At 37.7% G+C, this 26241-nt stretch overlaps 1 protein-coding gene across 1 annotated transcript in view; it reads left to right on the top strand.

Annotated features, from left to right (window-relative positions):
* Nucleotides 1–26241, top strand: part of SLC10A7 (solute carrier family 10 member 7) — a 209048-nt gene that overhangs the window by 154512 nt on the left and 28295 nt on the right. Inside the window, exons 7-10 of the mRNA XM_063460090.1 lie at nt 1162–1245; nt 9764–9929; nt 10944–10995; nt 12261–12334. Coding sequence (XP_063316160.1) covers nt 1162–1245; nt 9764–9929; nt 10944–10995; nt 12261–12334 — 376 coding nt within the window. The remainder of the gene's footprint in view (nt 1–1161; nt 1246–9763; nt 9930–10943; nt 10996–12260; nt 12335–26241) is intronic.

Genomic DNA, 26241 nt, shown 5'->3' with positions numbered 1-26241 from the left:
GAAAAAAAAATCAGACTTTCCATTAGAAGTCTTCTTTCTTCAGCCCCAATAAAGGCCAAATAAAAAAATAATACCCGTCGAACTTATAAAAAAAAAAAAAAAAAAGAGCCCCCCAAAAAATCAGCCGAAAAAAAACAAACAAAACGCTAAAAATTAATCCATCTTCACCCGGCGAGGGCATGGTGCAGACTGAGCTCTACAGAGTGGGGAAAGGCTTATAAAGCCTTCCCACGCCCTGCAATTTGACTCAGAGCACTCTGATTGGTAGGCTTGGAATCCAACCAATCAGAGTGCTAGTCATTTTACAAAGTGTGGGAAAGTTCTTTGGAATTTTCCAATGCTGTGTAAAATGACTCAGGAGAAATCTGATTGGTTGGATTTAATTTGGAGTAGCATGGGAATTCATCTGCTGATATCGCCAAATTAAATCCTTCTAACACTATTGCTAGGGTAAGGTTTAGGAATGATACTTTAGAAAGGTGTGTATATATAGGGGTTATTGTTGTACTCTGGAGATATTGCTGAGTACAGTTTAGGGGATTGTATAATCAATCCTGATTATCTCAGCCAGGTAGGTGGGCCTAGGGGCAAAGTCAAATGCCACCCTGGCCAATTAGCATCTCCTCATAGAGTTGTATTGAATCAATGCATCTCTGTCAGGGAAAGTTCAGTGCCTGCATGCAGAGGGTGGAGATACTGAATGGCAGTACTGCACAGTATGCAGCACTGCCCCCAGGATGCACCTCTAGCAGCCATCTGATGAGTGGCCAGTGGAGGTTTCCCTAGGCTGTAATGTAAACACTAAATTTTCTCTAAAAACACAGTGTTTACTGCAAAAAAGTCTGACAGGACTGATTATACTCACCAGAACAAATAGAATACACTGTAGTTGTTCTGGTGACTATAGTGTCCCTTTAACTTGGTGTGCTATGTGTCTTTATGTCCATCTTTGGTAATTCCTGGTGTAGTAACTGTGTGCATGTATCCCTAAAAACCCATACAGTTGAGCACTCTGTATTTTTGTATGTACTCTGGTAGGTGACCTGTTGGTTCACAGTAACAAATAAAACAATCCAATTGTTGAATCCTTTATTTCAGAGATACCATAAAAACAATCCAGTAGTTTAGATTGGTAAAATCATGTTGTCTTCTTTCCTACAGCTGGGGTCTTCATCTTCTGTGCCCTTTACCTCCATATTTTCCCAACTGTTCATGACTGTTGTTGTTCCTCTTATCATCGGTCAGGTATGTTATATTACTTGTGGATCATCTGGACATTTTGTGAAATACCGTTTTTTTTTAAAGGAAGCATGTTTTACTACACCCTAAGATCAGAATATTCTCTGGGCATGCAATATGTGTCAGTTGGGAAGTTATAGGAAGTAAAATAAGGGTGCCAACACATCTTTATGTCAGTGTTATGCAAACAATACGTTTCTTTTTATAATATAAATAAAGGGTTTTTTACTGTGTGACATCAAAGCCAACAAACAGGGTTACATCAGGAACTTGCAGAGAGAGATGTACAGTGATATAGCAATATTTAAAAGAGATGTAACAGGATTTGGGGAAAAGACAGGGTACACAATTTGAGAATCGATCCCATGACTTCAAATCTTTAACGCCATTGTGTGTCTCAATAATGTTGTAGAAATAAATAAGACTTGTTTCCTTCAAAAACACAAGATGTGTAAAATGTCAATACGGTAGTCTTGATCATTTGTGGATGTGTGTATTGTAAATAAAATCTGTTACCTAGTAAACTTGCAATGCCTTAAAGAAATAGAAAAGGGAGTTAGAGCATGTTTACTCCTAAACAGCATATGTATAGAAATTCAACAGTGTTATCTTAAGCATCAATTTGTAACTAGAACCTGTAGCCTTGTAAATCGAAGAATCCCTCTACTGAATAGAGGACGGTTGGCAGTTATAATTAGAGAATCTTAATGGTATGGTGACCTTGTAAAAATATATATCCTAGCCTGCATAAGAATGATTTACGTCCGTTTCAGTTTAATTTATTAAAATTGTATTGTCACAGCAATAGTATACATATCCGTAGCTATTAAGGATACCACTCACGATATTCCCTGAGATGTCTTACATTGTCTATTGTGCCATATCCACCATATGTACTGCTGATTTGATCACCGAGTTTCAGATACAATTGAAAATGGTCCATGATAAACAAAAGTGCTGAACTAAGGTTACCCTGTTTCAACTAGACATTAAGCTACAAATGAATTATTGAGAAATAAAATAAAACTTGGTTTACAAATATTTAGAAAAGCTTTTAAAGGTAATTTAATGACATACAGACATTATATTGCTTTTCTCTTTTGGTTAGCGCAATATATCCCAGCATCTTGTTCCTTTTTGGCTGGTCACTATGTTTTCTCAAACGTACAAAGCTCTTCTTTTATTAATGGTGCAGACATCAGGACAGAAGTGCCTGTTAGTTGCTGCTTCATCTTTAAAGTATTTAAAGGAATACTATAGTGTCAGTAATACAAACTTGTATTCCTGACACTTTAGTTCTAAATGTGCTGGTGAGGTCCCCTGTTATATAGGTGATTTTACTCACCTTATTTACAACGCTGCGCAGGTCTTGCTTTGGCTGGCCCTGCCGGTTCCACCTACTTGGCGGAGATCATCAAAATTAATATCTCAGCCAATCCAATGGTTTCCCATAGGAAAGCATCGGGACGCTATTGTGCATACCCGGCAAAATGCCATGTGGCGCCTGTCAGCATCTTTAATAAATTCATTTCTATGGGTAGCTTTTCTGCCCTGAACTCATAGCGTTCTATTCTAAAAAGTGGTGCAAAAAATGTAAAGGGGGAAGAGTTATATCAAAGGATTGGTCTGCCTGCTCCACTGGTTTCCTTGGTGACAGCCACGCACATTAGTATTTTAGACCACTCTTTAGAACACTTTGAAAAGAACATTCTGATAAATCTTCTTCCCTGACTTAAATTACCACTAAATGCACCAATACCACTTCATCTCAATGGGGGGGGATAGGGGATTTTTGTTTTTGTTTTTAAATCTCACCATAAATTCCAGTGGGTGAACCTCTCTTCCTCCCAGAGAGCGAAGCAGGATCAGGAACAAGAGCTCTTTCAAGAGCTCAGTGAAGCTAAGGTAATATGCAGGGCATAGCTGTCCCCTCCAAACACGGGTCAAGGTTGCGAGTTGAGGGTCAAAGTAGAACAGGTTTAATGGTCACAATTGACTTTCTTATATACAAATTTTACCCACGTGGACCTTGTGGTACACAGGACACAAAGTTACAACAGCCAATCAATATAGTACAGTACAATCAGACACTCCCAGCCAAGGCACACAACCCCTCCCCTCTGCCTGTGATATCATTACTACACACAATGGGCTAACTTAATTATCACAGGCAGAAAATATACAGTTTTTACCCAAAACACAGAAACACCCCAAAACAGCAACATACCCCCATAAATCATACATCCCTGGATAGCTCTGATCTGGGTGAACAACATATCCAAAACTCACCCATATCAGAGCAGGGGTTCACAAATTCTATGGAAGTCATTTTTGACCGACCGCAAGCATGGCTTTTATGCCCAAAAAGAGTTCCATAGATTTGGGCTGTCTATTTCACATAGTTAAAATGCTAAGTTCCATTCGAATGCACGAACGGGCGTCGTTTGTACAAATCCCAATGTTAACGTGGCATTCGAATATTCGAACGCACTTCGATTTCCGTTGAAGTCCCAGAGAAGGTAAGGTTCAGCGGTGTTCGTTCGTGGACTCGGCGGCAAAACACTGCCGACCGTGTTTGACTAAACAAGATGGCCGCCGCCACGTGTTCGACTATATGAACGGCGACCACCCAGTCGTTTGTCAATTAGCTTGCGGTTAACCACAGCTGCTGGGAGGTAAATTGGCTGCACACTCCACTTGTGTGGGGTCCGGCTGTTCGGTAGTTCGAAGTTCCACTTAGACCACCTCGACAGGTTAAAGGGGCATTGTGCCAAGTCTCAATATGCCCCAATAATGTTCTTAAAGGGCAATACACCCCAGGGCCATAGTCATAGGGTAGGTGGCTGGCAATCAGTCTCCTCCAAAGGCCAGTGGCAAAGGACAGTTTATCACAGTATGCATGTGATGGGTAAACCAACCGGCTTTATTGATTAACTGAGGGACTCCACATTATTGAGGGATACTTGCAGGGACATTTGATCTAATCGGCACCTATGCTATAGGGAGAGTGTACTAGTTTGCCAGCAGATTATAGCGATACTATAAGTGTACAATTATATGGATAGAACTAATGTTATACGTCTGTTTAAATATTTTAATCGATAATCTTTACTATGACTGACTATTCACAAGTGTCTATATAGACCTTATCAATTGAGAAGAAGCAGGGAGTTAGGCGCTCACTAGATGACCAAAATGTGAGGCAGCAGTGAACCAGCAGGATTTCCCAATACCTGCTTACAGAAGAGGTGTAAATAAATAAAGTGGTAAACCGCGCCAAAAAGTGCTCAAAGTGCAAAATAAATCTGTTATACATACATATTGGTCTTGATTAATATAACATGGTAAAATCCTTAAAGGAAACAAAAGAACAACAAAATAATAGTGCAATATGCTATAAATAATAGGCACGTGTGTGCATAAAATATCAGATAAAAGGCAAACTCACAATTTGTATAGCGCCTGGACGGTATAATCCCCGTCTTAGGATGTGTAGGTGTTGGCTGTATGGGGCATCCAAGCTCAGCAACCATATATGTGGAAAAAAGAATAGAATACAAAATCCAATGGTACAATAAATCAACCAAATATAAGAGAGTAGAAAATAAATATCCTACTTACAGTGTCCAGAGCAATGACTTGCTCTGGTGTTGATATCTTGTGGTGGTATAATCCCCACCAGAGGATATAAGGAGATAACAGGATCCAGCAGCACCAGGAACAAATATAAAAACCAGAAGAGGATGGATAAAAAGCTTGACTTTATTGATAAAAATAAAATAAGGTTAAAATTCAGCTTCCAGTCCTTCACTTGACGCTGTTCGCCTGGGTTTGGGCTTCATCAAAAGTGTCAGTGAAGGACTGGAAGTTGAATTGTAACCTTGTTTTATTTTTATCAATAAAGTCAAGCTAGCATTATATATCGATAATATATATATCGATAATATCTAATTTTGTTTATAGCTGTAACTAACTCTACTAAGATATGTTTGTATCTATTCTTTGAAAGTGTTGAGCAAATAGCTTGCAGGGTATCTATACCACAGTATTATGCTGAATCATTTTATATTGAGAGGTTAAGATCCTGCACCTTTCACTATACACTATCCTTTTCTACTCTATTTATGGTAAATGTATGATATATTTAAACGGATATTGTCCTGCATTAACGCTTCATTGGACCTGTGTCTTATAACTACGCACGTTATACCCCTCCATATTAATTTCCTTTTCTCCTATTCTTACCCTGTAACAGTTTAGCGAGTCTCTCCCTTATAGGTGGCTCTTTTCAGTAAATGGACGCATATTATATAGAAATAGGTGACTTGAGAGGCTACATGATTTAATAGATTACTAGGATAATAAGCAATAGACTTTTTCTATGCTTTTATAAATGGCACTAGGCATGGGTAATACACTTTGGTAAAATCAATAAAGCCGGTTGGTTTACCCATCACATACATACCTACTACCAATTTCGAGTGTTTATATAGTTATCCTCCTCCTCGTCTATGGTTATATTTTGTAACTTTAATTTTTCAACCAATCATCCCTTTATACCTAATAGGGATTTCTCAAGAGAGATTTTCCCTAAATTTTGTTTCATACATTAGTAGTAGGGTTTATGCCCAGAGTGGATGGTAACCACTCGTACTGACCACCCCAGTTTGGATATTCTCCATATAGGGGGCTTTTCTCTTTAGAAAAACATCAAGTAAAAGTGACATTTATAAGCTGCTGATGAATAAAAAGTTTTTTGGTCCAGAAAAGGTTGGGGGGGGGGCTCTTGTCACAACATTTTAGAATCCTCAGCAACATACAAAGCTGTAGTTGTCCTGGTGACTATAGTGTTCCTTTAAGTTTGTATGTGGCCACAACTATGCAGCCTATTGACAAAAATGCTGCTTCCAGAATGACACGGCCATGATTTTGAAATTGATGTAGCTGTTTCCAAGTTAGAATCGGATGCCAAAAACCCTGTTGAAATTTGCGCTGATGAGCCATTTTCATAACAAAGTCCCCGAAAGGACACAGATGTGCAATTTCTGAAATGAAGGCCCACAATTGATGCGGATTTGCCCATTTTTGTACAGGAGTTGTGTGACCGTGAATGCATTGACGAAGATGCGTCAGAATTGTTAAATTCTCTAACAGCACTGAACTATGTAATATGTTAAAATAGGGGTCCGCTGTAGAAAAGAGTGTCCCTTTACACAATTAATAAATAGACATGTCTGTGATGGATAAGTTGTTACAACTTTATCCAACCTAAAAAATCTTCATGTATTGTCCCTGGTTTTGCATTCATATTTATATTCAAATATTTCCAAAGGGCTCTCAGATGTACACATATCTGGAATGTGTCTGTACATCTGTCTGTTGCAGATAGTGATAATGAATTCCACTGGCTTAAAACTTTGCTTACTGAGTTTGCTGCGTCTTTGTGCTTAGACTGGTTTATGTTTGCAGTTCTCCATTTCATTTAGGATTGGCTTCAAGCAAACTCTGCTCTGGTCAATAGGCAAACAACAGTAAAGTCTGGGATAAAATTGTGGGTGACCGATCAGATTCTGAACACATCCAAGTTATTCTCTGGAGGGGTCTAATCAGCGGCCTCTTGCTCAAAGCACTGCAGATGTCACCGGCAATGTTAGTCCAACATCATGTATATTTAATTAGTTTTTAGATCATCAATATTAAATAGCAAGCCAGGCAACATATTTGTGAACATCTTCAAAAAAATGTAGTGGAATAACATTTTCACCACTAATTTATAATATCAAGGATACAGCAAATAAAAAATAAAAAACCTGCTAATTATAACATGACAATATGGAATGGTGTGTGTGTGTGTGTGTGTGTGTGTGTGTGTGTGTGTGTGTGTGTGTGTGTTTATTTTGTATTTCTTGTATCTAGCTGAACTCATTGGACAGAAATTACATTTTAAGTCAAATAAGAGTTGGCTACAGTTTTACATTATTTTTAGTCTACAATAATGCAAAGCTTTTCTCAGCCCAGGTTGATATTCTTTATCTTTGCTTTAACATATACTAGTTAAATATGTGTATGTGGTTTGTATGTGTTTTTGTATCACTACACTACTACTGAAAATGTGAGAACTCATGAATGGAAAAAAAAAAAGAGATAATTTGTACACACATGCACATACACACAAACATTTCTTAAAAACAAAAACAAAAAACCAATGCCATTCTTTAATCCCCAGCTTAGTGAATGTGTTTCTTTATGGAGCATTAATAGGTACACATGACAAATGTTTAGGCATATGCATGCAATGCAGGTTAAAAGATGGATGGATTAAAAAAAAAAAAAAAAAAAGGAAGAAAATACACCATGGGAAAAATAAGGCGATAAATGAAGGGTCGTCGTAGAATTAGCGGATTTTAAATTTACAAAATTACATTTTTTACAGTTACTACCTTTTCATTTAGCCTTCTATATTTTTTTTTTTTTGTAAAAGGAAGATCAGATGGACCTAAAAGTGGTATGTTTGGCCATCCGTCTTAAAGTCCTGAAAAAGTGTTTTCTACTGTACACATAGATTGTAAATGAGCGGAATTAAGAACAACATAAACAAGCCCAAATATTCATAATGTGTCTTCACCAGGTCTGCGTGGGTTAAATAACACAGAGCAATTTCATTGATAGTCACTGCAGTATGTTATTTTCCTCACGCTTTCATGCCATCTTCTATTCCTGCACTAAAGTGTTTGTGACAGACCTTTATTTTATGTTTTATATTAAAGAGCAATTTATGATTAAATGTTAATGACATCGAATTTTCACAGTGCGCCCGTATATTCTACCAGTTTGAACATTTTTCAAAGAAGCACACCAAAACCCACTGTTTTCCATGAATAAATAATAAAAAGCATGTCTGCACATCATCATTCATGCATTCTCTAGTTACTCGGCCAGTGATTAATTTTTTTATTTTTTTTTGTTCCAAAGGGGGAGCATTGCTTGGCCTTCTGGTACTCAAGGGGGGATCTGTAATAGGATTTAGCCATGAGTCACCAGATATGTGGCATATTCTATATTTTGGTACTATTGTCTTGTCATCTGCTATTATGCATTCTGCTATTAGTGTGACAATTCACAAACATATCTCAATCTAATGTTACCAAATAAATGACTTTTTGCATGAAGCATTTCCTTTGCTATTATATAGGAAGAAAGATCATCGTGATAAAATAATTGATGATCAAATCATTCCAAAGCCATTGTAGTCTATTGCAAATAATTATTCACACAGCTTATGGCTGTCAGAGATCAGTTTGGATTGTAAATGTTCTTGAAGAAATCTGTATTTGTTGCAATTTTACAGCATGGTTGAAAGAAGCAAAAATATCTTGCTGTCTGTCTGTCAATCTAAACCATGCTGTGCCCTGAAAAAAAAAAAAAAAAGACCAAATGTCCCACAAAATGTAAAACAATTACTAGTGTATATAAAAGGGGCAAAAAAAATAAAATATATATATATATTGTGTAATTTATCTCATCAGTTGAATGAAGAGTAAGACATGACTGTTGTGTTGTTCATAAAAGCGTTCCTTTAAGTCAATAGACATGTAAGCCTCCGGGTTAATATTTTTAGCCGTCTGATTTTAAAAGCTTTCTTGTGATTAATCAACTCAGTCAAATAATAGTGATTTCAGAGTGATCTTCCCACTCCTCTATAAGCTAGCCTTACATTTTATTCATAAATGTTTGATTCCACAACTAACAATGCGGGCAAAGAATGTGGAATACGTCTACATAAATATGTTTGCAGTTTTAATATGTACTGTTTGGGGATTCATATATTGTTCCTCCTTATTAATTACTCAGGTAGTGATTCATATTTTTTTGCCTCCTGCATTAATTTTTACTAAAATAAAAGATTTCAAATGGCATTTGTCTTTAGATTTATGAAAACTCTAGATATTCAGACTTTGAATTATTTAAACTCCCCCAACACATACACTTTTGCTTTTCAAGCATAAGTTATAATTTAATTAAAAACTTCTGGTGCATCCCTGGCATTTTAAATATTAAAGTGTTCCATGGATCACTTTCGATTATCTGCCATCATGAAATTCCTAAAGATGTCACAATTTTAAGGTTCCTAAAGTTGCACTCGGAATTGTCTGTTGATGCAAGAGGGATTGTGATAATTACACACATCCATTAGTTTCAGCAGAGGAGATAAACATCAGGGAGGCTTAATGGGCTTGTCTCGGTGACAGCTAGCAAAGAACATTTGACATAATTAAGGATAGATTTGAATGCAGTTGAAAATATACTCTCATTATAGGTGCCCAGTGGAAGTTGCACTGAAAATACTAAATTCCCCAGAATAAGACTATAGCGGCTGGGAAGCGTTTGAAATCCTCTGTGGCAGTCATTCGAATTATTCTCTCCTCTTTATGTCTTTCGGCTGTCAAATTCACTTTGTGATGCCTAAGTTGGCTCCCCTGTTGCACTAAAAGAGGCAACCTGTTGACTTCTCTCTCTTTTTCAGATTGTTCGGAGGTACATAAAGGACTGGTTGGAAAGGAAGAAGCCTCCATTCGGTGCAATCAGCAGTTGCGTCCTGCTTATGATTATCTACACCACCTTTTGCGACACCTTCTCTAATCCGAACATCGACCTGGATACCTTCAGTTTAGTCGTTATTGTATTCATCAGTAAGTTGCAGAATATATACAGGGCTGGGACAGAGGTTAATTATCACGATTTTACTATTGTTTTTGCATAATTATAATTTTTGCTGCCTTTTTCCATAGTGTACATAGTTAACAACAGCATGGGATTTTATATAAAAATAATAAAAATCTAATTTAAAACACTTTAGTAAGTGTAAGGAAGTCAAAAAAAAAAATGTAGCACTTTTTCAAGAAGTGTGTAGGAAGGCGGTGTGAGTCACATCCAAGTGAGGTGTGGCTAGGGCTACATAAACAAAATAATTCAATTCCTTAATGGCAGAAAATTGAGCAGAATGAGTGCAGGGTAATGATATATACACCCAAACCACACCCCACCAAAATCTCTATTTATAGCTATGCCTCAAATTACATGCATCTAATTATCCATGTTTTTAATTAGAGTTATACATCGAAAAAAAGCTTGCAAAAGCTGCAGTTGTGTTGTCCGCAGGTTTTGTAAGCCCTCCCCACTCTTCAACAGCTTTCCAATGCAGGCACCTCTACACTGAGCTAAACAAACCAGGAAGTAACAGGACTTGTCTACTTGAAAGCCAGGAAGTGTAACAAGGTTAATTCCTATTGCAAAATGAAAAAAGAGGACACAACCTTTACTCATAAAGCATTTAAAAAAAGTTAAAGTGCTTCAGGGGTCCAGAGTGTCCCTTTAAGGTAAAGTTGTTTTTGTTCTTAGAGTACCCCTTGAATATGCTGTTTTAGATTAATGTATGTTTGTGCTCTGCTCTCGTTTTAATCACAACACTACATGAACATATGGATTCCAAGTCAATTAGCTTATACATTGCACTTCTAGTCAAACTGCTAATAAATACAAACAGATCAAAAAGATATATAATATGAAGTCTTATTATAAATTTCTTTGCAATTCGCTAAGGAATGACGCTCCACAAAATGAATTTAGAATGGCATTTCCCACTGATCAGTCAAATTCCCAATTATGCAGAAACAGATCTTAATTTTCTTTTTCTTCTCTTTCAGTATTTTTTATCCAGCTGGCTTTTATGCTTTTAACATTCCTATTCTCCACCAGGTATGTTTACTGAAAATGATTTGGTAATACCTATCTTGTATTCCTTTTAAGCTTTTTTAGCTGTACCAAGTTAAGAGGCACACTTTATATTCATATTAAAGGGTTACTCCAATCATAATAGCCACTACCACCCTCTGGGCCCAGTTCCCTGGTAATCGGGCAAAGCATTTAGCAGTGGTTTGCCCCTTACCTTGTCACTACTACGGGCTGGTCCCCACTAGACCTTGGTCCCTTGTGGTCCCCACTAGACCTTGGTCCCTGGTGGTCAGGTCACGCTTTTACCTTCTGCAGAGTCACCATTCTGTGAAATAAAAATAGTACAGAATTGACATTAGCCGGTAGTTCCGGGCTGGCTGATGACACTGCTGGAGGTGGACTGCGGGTTATACCCATATATTCATAGTGAAACGCACTTACAAACTCCAGACACCATGACCACTTCAAATGAAGTGGACATGGTGTTTGGTGTAATCCTTTTTGTTGATAAAATTATTATTTTAGCATAATTCATGAAATAAAGAGCTTAGAAGGAATATTTATATATAAATTCATATTCAGCCGTTTGCTTAATATCCCCCCCGCCACCATCCCTTCCTACTATTCTGTAAAATGTATATAGCACATTACACAGGATTGCAGGAGTGTGTTTGTGTACAGTGTTGGTGTTTGCATGCAAGCATGTATTCACATATACACAAACATACACATTGTCACACACAATAGCACACAAATACTGCCACACATGTATGCACACACTCCAAGAGATGTATACAGATATACTGATAAACATACACTGACACATGGACGATAATATACACTGACCGACACATATACACTCATTCTTATTACGAGTCCCTTTTTTCTTCATGCTGTGCACACTATAAATGTCCACTCTTGCACAGCAAAATTATCGACTGTGCACGGACAGAAAGGGCCCCATGGTGGTTGCACCTAGATCTTGTGATAGCCGGTGACAGCAGGACCCCTTATTGCCCAAGGCCATGGTGCGGACGCACCGACTGCACCGCTGGTAGTTCAGCCAGTAGATACCCTTCTAAAATCTGTAAAGAAAAATAATATAAGGGCAAAGAGAGAGATAAAGGAAGGAGCCTGAATGAGAGCCCATTCCTGGAAGAATAACCACCACAGCTCGATATGGTAGTTATAGTGCTTGGAGTGTTTCTTTAATTTACAAATACATTTTGTATATCACACTATATGTGAACTAAGAATTAATTATTTCTCTTTTGCTTCTTTAATCACAGCAAAAACAGTGGTTTTACCCCAGCGGATACAGTGGCTATAGTGTTTTGTTCAACCCACAAATCACTAACACTGGGTAAGTCAATTTAGAAAACAATTTGATGAGAGCTGCTGTTATTTTTATTATTTTATGTTTGTATTGTATCTTTTAAGCTAATTTATGTAGACATGTGCAAATGATGCAAAATGATGTTTTACACATGTTCACTTGAAAAATATATATTTTTTATTTATTTCCATTTGTGCTTTCTAACCAACATCAAAAAAAAAAGTTTTTTTTAATTCTTTGCTCAGTTTGTACCAAAGCAGTCAATAATTTAAAAAACCATCAAAGTCATTAGGAGACAATTGAAGCAATACAATAAAAAGCCTCTTCATTTGTTTGCTTTTTTCAGAGTAACTTGTGAGTTAAAGGTATACTTTAGCTTTAAGGAATAGCAGTGCTTTTGGGAGTGCTCTTCCTGTGTTCTTTTGTGCCCCAGTATACAGCAGAATGCTTGTATTTTATGCTTCTGTATAGGAAGCATTGTAGCTACAGCATAGTGATTGCTGCACGTCATTCCTGCTGCCCACTGCTTTTCAATGAGAAGCATTTTATAGACCGTTACCGGTAGATCATCAGTACCAATGATATCCCAGCGAGCAGAACTGTTGTGAATGACCAACAGTCTCTCCGCTGGATGAGAAGTACATTAACTTATGTACAGGTATTGGAGGGGAGGGGGTCCAGGAGAATCTTCAACACTCCAGCGTTACATATTAGTGTATTTGTTTGTAACATTGGAGTGTTCTTATAACATTTGTTGTTTCTTCCCCAGGGTATGTACCTGTGGTGTTCAGTCACAGCTTAACTAAAATCTGTATTGTCCTACCCACACTCTTGTGTTCATCTGTGTTGGCTTTTGGTCTGACTGAAGAGAACAATCATGAAAATAACTGCCTCTAATAGTTAACATTAAACCATACCAGGAGACTCTCGGCAAGCTGTACCTGTAAAATTAGGTGATTAGATAGCTTAGAGTCTCTTTAACGGAGCTAATTGAACAGCTTTTTTTGTTCATATAATTAGGTAGCTTACTGGCAAGTACCTGGCAAACAGTCTGGTTTATATTAATCCTATTCATATAATTGTTACCCACTACAAGAGAAATTAGTACATTGTGGATATCCTACAGTTTGTAAAAGAGAGTACAAGCACTATAAGGGAGTTAACAAAATTTAGAAATTTGCTGAATGTAGAGAAATGTTCTGTTCAAAGTATTTTGCCCCAGAATAGCACTCTTACTTGCATTGATAAATCTCTCCCTGTGCCTTTCAAATCCAGTAGAAGATATTCTATAAAATAGATTTTTTTGTGTGTTTAAAGTGTCATCCTAATTAAACTCTGGTGATATAAGATTAAAACATGTGGGAATTAAAATCAGAGTTCAGTTATTTTTATTAATAATAATAATAATTCACTTTTGTGTCACAAGGTGATCACCTGTGGTCTGTACTGTACAAGTTCCTTGTATTCACTGTGTACTGTCTGTATTAAGTAACATTCTGTGTTTTTATGATGCCTTGTGACTTAAAGCTGACCTCCCCTTCGATCGGTTTCACAAGCTCTCTGTGTAGCCTAAAAAGCTTTTCACAATAGCAGATCGACAATTTCTTCAACACTTACACTGTGTGGGTGGTTAATATCATTGTGTCTGATAAAACATCTATTTACAATTGACCCATGCTTATAGGAAATCACACTGAATGAGTAGGAATGTAATGAGTGTCGGTTCAAGATTGATTTTCACTGCTCTTTGCTATAAGATTTAATTGTGTATGTGAATAAAATGAATATTACACACCTTACAAGTATTTTAGTGTTGTCTAAAGCAGTACAATATCTGAGATTTTAAATAATGCTCACTTAGAGGCATACTGCCTATGTTTAATTAGGTTGTAAGTAATGCAATAAATGTAAAGGAGATACCGTCCTTGGAAGGCATCTCATCTGCTGTAAACCAAACAAAAAACACAATAAAAAGCGTTTCAGCAAATAGGAAGTGACTGTGCCCTGCAAATTCTTGCTACCCTTTTCAAACTTATGAGGGAATCATTGAGGGTAGCCATGCATGGAGCTCTCTACATAGTCCTAGTGCCCTTAGTATAGCACATGGCGCTATGCTTGCTTTTTTTTTTTTTTTTTTTTTTAGGGACCATTCAAAATCCGGATTGAGGGACAGGACTCTAAAATCAGGATTGTTCCCTCATAATCGGGATGGTTGGAAGGTCTGCTAGGAACACTACAAAAGTCTTCAGTGGTTATTAAAATTTGAGTTTACTCTGTTACCCCTGAATAAGTTCCAACTTAAAAACATAGCCCGCGTCCCCCCCTTTCTTACACAAGATGCTACCAAGGAGCTTGTCCATGCTCTAGTAATTTCCCGCATGGATTACTGTAACCCTCTCCTGATTGGTCTCCCCAAAAGCCGTATTGCCCCACTACAGTCTGTAATGAATGCCGCCGCCAGACTGATTTTCCTCTCTAGTCGGTCCTCTCACACCTCACCCCTCTGCCAGTCCTTACATTGGCTCCCTGTATCCTATAGGAGTCAATTCAAAGTGCTAACCCATACATTTAAAGCACTGAACAATTCTAGCCCCTCTTATATCTCTCCACTGATCCATAGGTATGCCCCTCCTCGTTCCCTCCGCTCTGCCCGTGACCACCTCCTGACCGCTGCTCGGACACCCATACGGCCAACTCGCGCTTGCAGTACCTCACGCGGGTGGCTCCTTTCCTATGCAATAGCCTGCCTACTGCCATCAGACTCTCCCCTAGTCTTCAATCGTTTAAGAAGGGCCTTTAGGAAAGCCTATGGCCTCCCAGAGTAACCTCTACCTAACATACCTGTCCCTTGCTCTCTCCTATAGGGCAGCGCTTTACTCTCTCCTCCAGCTCTGCTTCATTCCCACCCTATTTGATTGCTATTTCCTGTCCTCATGTGTCTTATACCCCACCTCCTATAGAATGTAAGCTCGTTTGAGCAGGGTCCTCTTCAACCTATTGTTCCTGTAAGTATTCTTGTAATTGTCCTATTTATAGTTACATCCCCCTCTCATAATTTTGTAAAGCGCTACGGAATCTGTTTGCACTATATAAATGGCAATAATAATAAATCACATGATGAAATTAATTCCTACTTCGAGCAAGGACAAGCACATTACAGTATGCTTTAATAACATTGCTGCCATTGGCAAATATGCACATCACTCCGATACCAGAACGAAATATAGCGTATTTATAATTACATAGGATATTTCTAACTGTATCTTGCACTAGCTGCATTTTGCCAGGAAACCACTTTTTTAATTCTAATTGATGTAGATTTATTGTTGCTTTGTTGCCTTCTCCTTTGTCTGTAGACTCCAGTGACTGCACATGGATAGGATTCTATTCTCTTTCATTAAGTGTTTTCACCTCTAGTACACCGATACCATGAGTGACAGCTGTTGAAACATGCTCATACCTTCTGATCTCTGGGCTTTCAGAATAGTATATTATGTTTGGACTTTATTCGGTGCAAGTGCCGTATGAATTATGCCACCTGAAAATATCAATAGTGGGAATGCTCTTACATGAGAAATAGATTACTGTTGCTTTAAAGCATCTACTGCGCTTTGAAAGTAAAAATAAAAAAAAATATTAAAAAAAAAAAAAAACCCTGTAAATCCATATTTTTTTATTTTAAAAAGGGTTCAGTGGTTTTCAGTAATTTTCTAACATATTTGAACTTAGATTAGCTGCCTCCTGTGTCATATTTGCCAGTGTTCACTTCTTAACATACACACACATATAGGTTTGAAGTCATTGGATAGTTAAGGAATATCCAAAATACCCAATGATGTAATGAATGTCACAAAGGGTGGTTAAAATGTGTGTCAATTTCTAGGCTTTTCATGGTACTGCCTATTTAAGTTTACCTTCCATTTGACATTATTCTTATTTTATGTATTTATATAGCGCCAGCAAATTGGGATCATTAGATAACCAGTTTCAGGCTGTGATATGCTATGCTTGGATCTTCTCCTTAGAGAATTTCTAGACGAATAGTAAAATGTAAAAATAATCAATGTGTAAGAGGCGCTTGCAAAAACTGTTAAAATTAAATGTGGAAAAACTCACAAAATAAAATTACAGCAGCCGTTTCCAATGCTATCTGTGTATTTTTCTTACACAAATAAACAATCAAGGAAAATTAAGTGAGTAGAGCACTTAAAGTTTAACAATGTAATGTAGATGTGCCAAATATGCCTCAATAAATATAAAGTGCATTTCTTTTCTACAGAGCAACACCGCTATTAAATAGTGCACATTTTCTATAACAGTGCTTTATAAAATGCTGTGCATACAATATACCAAGCCTACAAAGTGTAGTATCAAGTGCAGATTCATACTCTAGAACAGTGGTTCCCAAACGTTTTATGTTCACGGCGCACTTAATATTTGAATATTTTTCCAAGGCACCCCAGTCGTACACATACATACATACATACATACACACATACATACATACATACATACATACATACATACATACATACATGCTTACACAGATATACATACACATTAACACACAGATTAATTTAAATACATTTACATACATACACACGACACATACACACACATGTCATGGTTGAATATATTTATTACCGGTTATGTATTAAATTTGTGTGTGTATATGTGTGTGTGTGTGTGTGTGTGTGTGTGTGTGTATATATATATATATATATATATATATATATATATATAACGACATACGAACGTCCATTCATTTAAATCTAACGAATATTATAAAAGTTATGTATTTTCATGTAGAATATTGGTTCTGCTGTACGGAGGGATAATCCACTTAACTGTATATTCTAGTGGGAGTATCCCTCCCGTACAGCAGTGCATGATGGGAGAAATGTCCAGGTTGTTCAGTTCCCCATGTAGTCCCCTACTGTACAACCCCTGTAATGTCAGTAGGGAAACCCCTTGCATGGGGAATCCCATAAATACTGTGACCTGTGATTAAAAGCTCAGTTGACTCCCAGCCTATGTGTCGTCTAGTTCTTGGGAGGGAAGGATTCTTATAACGCTACCTGGATTATTGCATGCTGTATCTGCCTACTTGGATTATTACCTGCTTTTCCTGTCTACCAGCGGAGACCCTGTGGATTATACTACCTCTCCGCTACAGACAACAATTTTCTTTGAGGTAAGAGATAATTCAGTCCATTATTAACTCCCTTAATTCCGGGGGATTGTGGGTTCGCTGAAGGTTTTAACCGAAAGAATTCCTGAAATTTAGATCGGGACAAGGTGTCAGCAATTTTGTTCTGCACTCCTGGAACATGAATGCATTCTAAGAAAAATTGATGAGTAGCAGCCAACCAAGTCAGTTTCCTAATCAACTTCATAATGGCAAGAGATTGGGACCTTCCTTTATTAATAATATGACAAGCTGCAAGGTTATCAGAAAAACACTTTACTGCTTGTCCCTTCCAACTATGGCATAAAATGCTAGCTGCAACCACTATAAGAAATATCTTGAACATTGCTGGTGATTTAGGAAAGTTTGCCCGCTGTGTAGTTTCAGGAGGCCATCGGGATTGTACCCACTCGTCGCCAAATATGGCTGCATAGGCTACTGAACTGGCAGCGTCTGTCCAAACAGGCGAACTATCTGAAATGGGTGGAATAAATAATTATCTGCTGTTCCATGATGTCAGAAATTCTTTCCACATAGCCAAATCTGCCTAATCGGCCTGTATGTCGAGAGAAACCTTAGAATCGTCTGGAAGGCTGTGCAGTAGATTTAGTAACCTGTTGATAAAAGAATGACCTTGTGGTATCACCTTCGTGAAGTGAACGCAACAACGATTGGAGTTGTTTCCTGGAGCACGGATTTTGATTGAGATATGTTTGGATGTATTCTAATATTCTTTGTATTTTGTCTTGTTGTAAACTGGCCTGCATCGATTCGGAATTTAGTTTGACTTCTAGAAATGGGATTTTGTTACTAGGGCCCTCCGTTTTATCTAGCGCCATAGGAACATTAAGATTTATAAACCGGTCTGTTGATTACTGTAGGCCGACAGGTGTAGTATCAGATTTTTTGATAACAAGGAAATTGTCTCAATAGTTAATGATTATTGGGCACCTGTATATATTAAGTAAGATCCATCATAAGGTTTTGTCGAAAATGTCGAACAGCTTGGGACTGCTCTTAGAACCAAACATTAGCTTTGTAGCAAAGAAATATTGCTGATCCTACTTAACTCCATGCAGGTACCACAGAGGAGGATGTATGGGGAGGAGCTTAAAAGCATAAGAAATATCAGTCTTGCTTAACCAAGCACACTCCCCATAATCGATGATGGCTTTAATCGCATCAGCAATTTTTGAGTACTGCAATGAGAACTCACCTGAGGGAATTAAGGAATTTAGACTGGGAGTAAGTCGATCATCAGTCAATGATCAGTCTCTTTTTATTATTGAATTTACTGGTTACTATGCCGAGAGGATTGGTCCTCCATCATGCAAAAGGATGTTCATTGAAGAGGCCTATCATGAAGCCATTGGAATTTTCTTTATCCAAAAGTAACTGTACAGTAGTGGGATCGTTTGTAGTTGACTGTAGGTTAGGACATCTACCGTGCCAATTGGAGGGGATACTATACCTCTATGAAATCCTGAAGTAAAACCTTCACATAGAAATTTAGTGAGGTGACGAGGAGTGGTTAGCCAATTAACGATGTAGAATGTTGGGCATAGGTTAGCAGTATGTGTGGAGGACATACATGTAGCACAACTAGGGACCTCGAGTGCTGCAAAATGCCTCAGAACAGTTCCGTGTCCATCTGGCCCCAATATGTAGCAACACTGAACTGTGCCAGAGTTGCAGCTGCTTTTCCAGAAAATGACTTATGGTAGTCATAAAAGGCATATCCTCCATACTTGTGCCCAAGGTCCACTAGCTTATGCATATATAAATCCAATTGTTCTCTACGCAATGGTGAGTAGAACATATGACATCCCTGTAGAGGTGCAAAGTCTGTACAAACCGGGGAAGTAGTTAAAAAAAAAAAAAAAAAAAATATAAAACATTTTTTTTTTAGTCTACAGTCTCTTGTTTTAAGAACCACTGACAGATCTCTGAACGAATAGGACTTATTGTCCACTATATCTTGAAATGCAATTAATCGTGAAACTATATTAACATCCTTGCCCTCAAAGATATCATCTTTCCTCAGATTCAAGATGACAAGGTCTGTGGGTGTGATTATCTTGGTTGGCAGACTAGCTATTGATGGTAAATTTGTAAAAAATAGTGGTGGTAAAAATAGTGGCTTCTGCGTGCTTGAATGGGGAATGGCTCTATCAGGGATGCTCATCCTCCTCCTCATGAGCAGATACGTTGGACATGCTATGAACGTAAAGAGAAGTGGTATATAAGTATATTATTCTAATTTAGCTATAACCGGCGGCTAGATATTAGTACCAATTGGCGAAATTGTATTATAGGCTAATATGGTGACTGGTGAGGCCCTGCTATATGCCAAGCAGCGTGAGAGGCTCTATCTATGATTTGGTCCATGGGGTACAGGAGCCACTGACGTAAGTAGCGGGGTGTTGGCCTCTCGGTGACAATTACTAGATATAAGACAGAATGGGAGTGACTGATGAAACCCCCAGTAAAGTTATTTTTACATTTTCACTGAATGATCACCCCAGTATGTACCGCATTCTGCTATGTAAACAAACACCTCCTATCTTCACTACTCTGTCAGCCCAGTTTGGATTTCCCCCTCCATATCTTGGCATAGTCTCCTTAATTACCTCTAAAAGAATGTTCCCTTAATTACTGCAAAGTTCTTATCCTTACATATGAACCCCACATTGCTTCCGCATACTTAAAGGGACACTATAGTCACCAGAACAACTACAGCTTATTCTTCTGTTCTGGTGAGTAAAATCATTCCCTTCAGGCTTTTTGCAGTAAACACTGTTTTTTCAGAGAAATTGCATTACAGCCTAGTGATAATTTAACTGACCACTCCTCAGATGGCTGCTAGAGGTACTTCCTGGGGCAATGCTGCCTAGTATGCAGTACTGTTATTCAGTGTCTCCACCCTCTGCATGACGACACTAAACTTTCCTCATAGAGATACACTGATTCAATGCATCTCCATGAGATGCTGATTGGCCAGGGCTGTGTTTGGCTTGTGCTGGCTCTGCCACTGTTAGGCTCTGAGAATTTTGCAGGGTCTGTAACCCTTAAGCTGCCATGGACTTATGCCGTAACACATCCTGCTTTCATTAATCTTTGTATACAATTAATGCAGACCAGTCATTATGAAATTCCAGAAAACGAATAATGTATTTTTAATGCGGGTACAGCGTATATATGAAATAAACACAGTTTTCATAGGGGTGTATCCAACAGAAGACAAAATCAACCAATCATAGACGTTTAGTGCAAAAAGTATAATTTATTGTATAACATTATGTATTACAGGAAATCTACTGCGCATGTCTAGCTCGTCTTCTCTAAACTATGCGAAAGTTATCTGTGAGCAAAAAAAGGGAGTATGTGTTCCTGCAAGATAGCAGACAGGGGATAGAGTTCTTGCTTTTAAACCTTGCATACGTGGAAAGACTTAACTAAGACAAAAAGGGTATTTAACCCTTTATTTACCTGTATCTATGACAAGTCCCCTTTTCTCTGGTACTGCAGGTGAGAGTTAGGCAAGGTATCTCCAGATGTACTAATTATACCTGTGGGCCTTTTGTTAATTCTTCACCTCGATTTCCTCGCCATTTTTTACCAAAAGAGCCATCAAGGGAAGCTTGCCCAGATATCTGTTGCTACAGTGGTTACTGTATATATGTATAGCTCTGTATGACTAGGGGAAGATTCACTAATCATTGCATAGGTAAAATAATTCATTCTCCATCAGCCACTGATCTGCCTCCTTGGCAATCTTAGCCAATCCAATGCTTTTCTATGGGAAAGCATTGTTATTGGCTCAGATAATCACCTCTGATGATGTCAGCCAAGGAGGCAGCTCAAGCAGGAGGAGACTGGAGTAAAGGTAAGATTTTACTATATTTAAGGGGAAAAGGGGGGAGGCAGAGGGACTAGCCGGTGTTTTAAACACTAGAGGGCCAGGAATACATGTTTGTGTTCCTGACCCTATAGTGTTCCTTTAATGTCTCACCAGTTTATACTATGTTTCCTTGCTTTTCACCATACTCTCTGTAGTTCAATCTTTTGTTATTTTGATATCACTCTTTACAGCACAGGAAAACAAACGTGTATATAAACAGTCACAAGTGTGATTCATTTCTTTTATTAGTCCTTTTGCCAATGATTGATTAGTACTTTTATATTAGTACTTTTTTTCTACTGATTGATTGCGAATGAAGTGACTATTTGACCTTTAATTATGAGGCTTCACATTGAAAATGACATTGAGCTATGGCTTCTTCTAATCCAGCTGGAAAACACGGCAGGAAGCTGTTCCCTGGAGTTCTTTCAGCGTGATGGAGATAGTCACAAGAAAGCATTGTACGATCACTGTCGTGCCTGCCACAAAATCAGCTCTGCCCATAGCTGCCTGATATCTACCAGTTTCTCTGCGTGGTAAATGAGGCATATAGCAGGTTTTGATGGCATTAGGCACAATATAATTCATACATATGCTTTGATAAGGATTATCCTATGGTTCAAAAATGTACTAAGTACTGGTATACATTTTAATGTTCGGGTTTGAATAACTTCAGCATGTGACTGAAGATATGAACAGATCACCCATTTAAACCGTTGTGACATCACTTGCTCCCTAATAGTTTGTCCACATTAGTAAAAAGCACACCTTTCAATTCACAATAAAATACTGCACTTATAGCTAAACCAATAATGACCAAACAGCAACACAAAAACATGCACATTTGTTTCCATAAAATATTCGGGAAAATATATATTTTTTTAAATTAACATTTAAAAAAATTGGGAAAATGTTACAAATTGGAAAAGGACTTTTCCTTATGTAATTATTGCCTTATTTCAGTGTTAGACATTTGTAAAAAGATTATCTTTTATTATCATGAAGGTTTACAGCTGTTAGATTTGTCTTCCGAATGACAGAAAACCAGTTACTGGAAATGGCATTCACTTCAGGAAGAAAGTTATATGGTGTCAGGAGTCAATAGGTGTCATACCCCATTAGTCTGTCAAACAGTTTACAAACCGCTTATCTTTCCGGTCTGCGTTAGCCTTCTAAAGTAGTGGAGACCAGTTTATACTTCCACCTTAACATACCAACATGTCAAGTTTGGGCAGTGTTTGTTCACTGAACGTGTCATCTCTCAACCAATGAACACTGTATAAACACGGTTTAAACAGGTATGATAATATGGATATATTAACTTATTTTTATATCACACCAGTGCAGAGCGGAAGGACATTTAGAACTCAACACAGCAAAGTAAGCGTAAAAACGTTTGAGTTTTGACACAATAGTGCCTAGGGTCTTATGTCACCATATAAAATCAATAGTGGAGGTGCGCTCAAAATATAATAATGCTTCTCTTTATGTCGAACACCAAAGCTCTTCATGCATTGTATAACATAGTCATGTATAAAAAGAAAAACTGTGTAGATAATAGTGCAGACTGTATATTTTAGATAGTATCTATGAAAAATTGTAAAACTAAATGTCCATATATCAGTGAAAATATTCTTCTAGTTGTGCTTCAAGGTAGAAAGATTGGTAACTTGCAGGAAACGGAGCACCAACTCAGCTCTATAAATCACAGAAATTATGGAATGCTTCATGAAGAGGTAGATGGGGAAACTCCAATCTAGCAATAAGAGCTCGGTCTCAGCAGCCAGGCAACACCCCTGTCCATATATTGTACTCTAATATATCAATGCAATGTTTTGTGGACCCAGGACATACTTGAAAACAAGAGAAATCTAAATGTATCTTTGCGTTTAATTTTTTTTTATAAATAAATCAAAATATCTAGACTGCTCCTTGCTTTATTTTCTGTACTGTTTTATCATAAGCCTCAATAAAAACAAAGATTGACAAAAAAAAAATAAATATATATATATATATATATATATATATATATATCTAGACTGTACCAGCTCTCAAATATGAGTCAGGAGATAGGAAGAAGAAAATTGCCCTGGGGTCCCCCCTATACATCTCCCTCCCTCCCCCCTTCCCCCCTAGCCCCTTCATGTGTCACGCTCACGGCCCACAATGTGTCTCATTCTTACAAACCGCACACTGACATACATGCAGATACACACAATGTAACACATACACATGCTGATACACAGACAAACATCCACATATGCAATGCAGACACACAAACTAACAAATAACGTGCTTTATTCGTAAATGTGAATTACATGTGTAGAACTCTCATCAATCGCCGTTTCGACCCCTATAGGGTCTTTTTCAAGATCTTGCAAGCACGTTATTGAAGAAGCCCTGTGAGTGCACCTTATTACAATTGAATATATATATATATATATATATATATATGTGTATATATATATATATATATATATATATATATATATATACAAGTGAAAGCTTGGCACTCTCCTCAAAGACAATAAACGTGTCTTAATATGCCTGGGTGCAAATTGCTGGCGTCAAATATATACAGAAAAATGAAAAATCAAAATGCACTCACAGGTCTTCTGAAAAAGACCCGGCAGGGTCGAAACGTCGATTGATTTCTGTACACCAGTTTTGAAACAATAAAGCACTAAGTGTTCCACTTAAGAAGACCTGTGAGTGCATTTTGATTTTTCATTTTTCTGTATATATATATATATATATATATACAAACACACAGAATTACACAAAGTTATTATCATGGGTGACTTTAATCTTCTGGATGTGAACTGGAAAACCAAAACAGCTGCTTGTGCCAGAAGCACACACATTCTAAACTCTCTACTGGGACCATCTCTAAAACAAGTAGTTGAGGAAAGAACTCGCAAGAAAGCCATACTAGATTTAGTGTAAACAAATGGAGATTTAGCATCAGATATTACTGTAGGTAAAAGTTTAGGATCCAGTGATCATCAGTCAGTTTCGTTTAATATAAGAACAGTGACTGTGTCACACCACACAAAAACAAAAGTTTTGGATTTTAGAAAAACAGACTTTTCTAAAATAAGAATATGCGTAAAGGAGTCATTATCAGACTGGAGCAGTTTAAATGGAGTCCTGGAGAAATGGGATTATTTAAAAGTTGCAATACTGAAAGCAACATAAAATCCCATTAGGCTTGTCAGGAAGAGCAGAAAAATTAAGAAACCACTCTGGTACTCCGCAGATGTGGCCAAAATAGTAAAACACAAAAAGTTAGCATTTAATAATTATAAAAAAAAAAGAGTGAGGAAGACAGACAGATCTATAAGATTATGCAGAAAGAGGCTAAGCAAGTTCTAACAGCCTCCAAAGCACAAAAAGAAGAGAAAATAGCACAGTCAGTAAAAAAAAGGGGACAAAACATTTTTTAGATACATAAATGAGAAAAGGAAAGTAAAACAATGATTAGTTAGATTAAAAACAAAAGAAGGAAGGTATGTAGAAGAGGATAAAGGTCTAGCTGACTGCCTCTATGAATATTTTTGTTCAGTATTTACAGATGAAAATGAAGGAAAGGGTTAGTAGGAAACAGTTAGGAAAAAGGACAAATGAGTCATTTGTTACATGTGAGTTTACAGAGCTTGGTTGTATAGTTAATGCTTGGTTGTATAGTGAGAGGTATTAGCAGTAGAAAGAGGGAAGTGCTCATGCCATTGTACAGAACACTGGTGAGACCTCACTTGGAGTATTGTACGCAGTACTGGAGACCGTATCTCCAGAAGGCTATTGATACTATAGAAAGAGTTCAACAAAGGGCTACTAAACTGGTTCATGGATTGCAGGATAAAACTTACCAGGAAAGGTAAAAGGAACTTTACATGTATAGCTTGGAGGAAATAAGAGACAGGGGGGATATGATAGAAACCTTTAAATACATAAAGGGAATCAACACAGTAAAGGAGGAGAATATATTTAAAAGAAGAAAAACTACCACAACAAGAGGACATCATTCTAAATTAGAGGGGCAAAGGTCTAAAAATAATATCAGGAAGTATTACTTTACTGAGAGGGTAGTGGATGCCTTCCAGCTGAAGTGGTAGAGGTTAACACAGTGAGAGTTTAACCCCTTAAGGACCAAACTTCTGGAATAAAAGGGAATCATGACATGTCACACACGTCATGTGTCCTTAAGGGGTTAAGCATGCGTGGGATAGGCATAAGGCTATCCTAGACTTAAGATAAGGCCAGGTACTAATGAAAGTATTTAGAAAATTGGGCAGACTAGATGGGCCGATTGGTTCTTATCTGCCGTCACATTCTACGTTTCCATGTTACACACTTTCAGATACACAGAATGACACTCCTATAAATACAAACACTGACACAAATACAGATATACAGACACACACTGACAAATATGCGGATACACAGACACACATACAAACATTCAAATACACAGAATGACACTCCAACAGATACAAACATTGACACTCATACTGATGCAAACCGTGACACACATACAGATACACAGGGCACACACTGACCTACAGATACACATGCAGACACATACATACAGAGAAACACACATAAATACAGACACACACACAGATACATGCAGAGACACACAAACAATCACACATGCGCAATGGTTTAGTCACCCTTCTGTTTCCTACCTTTAAGGTGCAGGAGGGTGATTTCCCTGGGGTCCAGTGGCTCAGGCTGATGGGAGTCAGAGTTCCCACTCTGACTCCCTCTTCTCCTCCTCTTCCTCTCGCGTGGCACTCTGTATAAGCTGGGTGGAGTGACAAGGGCATGGTGGTGCATGAGATG

The sequence above is a fragment of the Pelobates fuscus genome, chromosome 6 (assembly GCF_036172605.1).
Source record: "Pelobates fuscus isolate aPelFus1 chromosome 6, aPelFus1.pri, whole genome shotgun sequence".
NCBI lineage: Eukaryota > Metazoa > Chordata > Amphibia > Anura > Pelobatidae > Pelobates > Pelobates fuscus.
The sequence above is the reverse complement of the archived record's forward strand: the minus strand, read 5'-3'. Positions and strand labels throughout refer to the sequence as shown.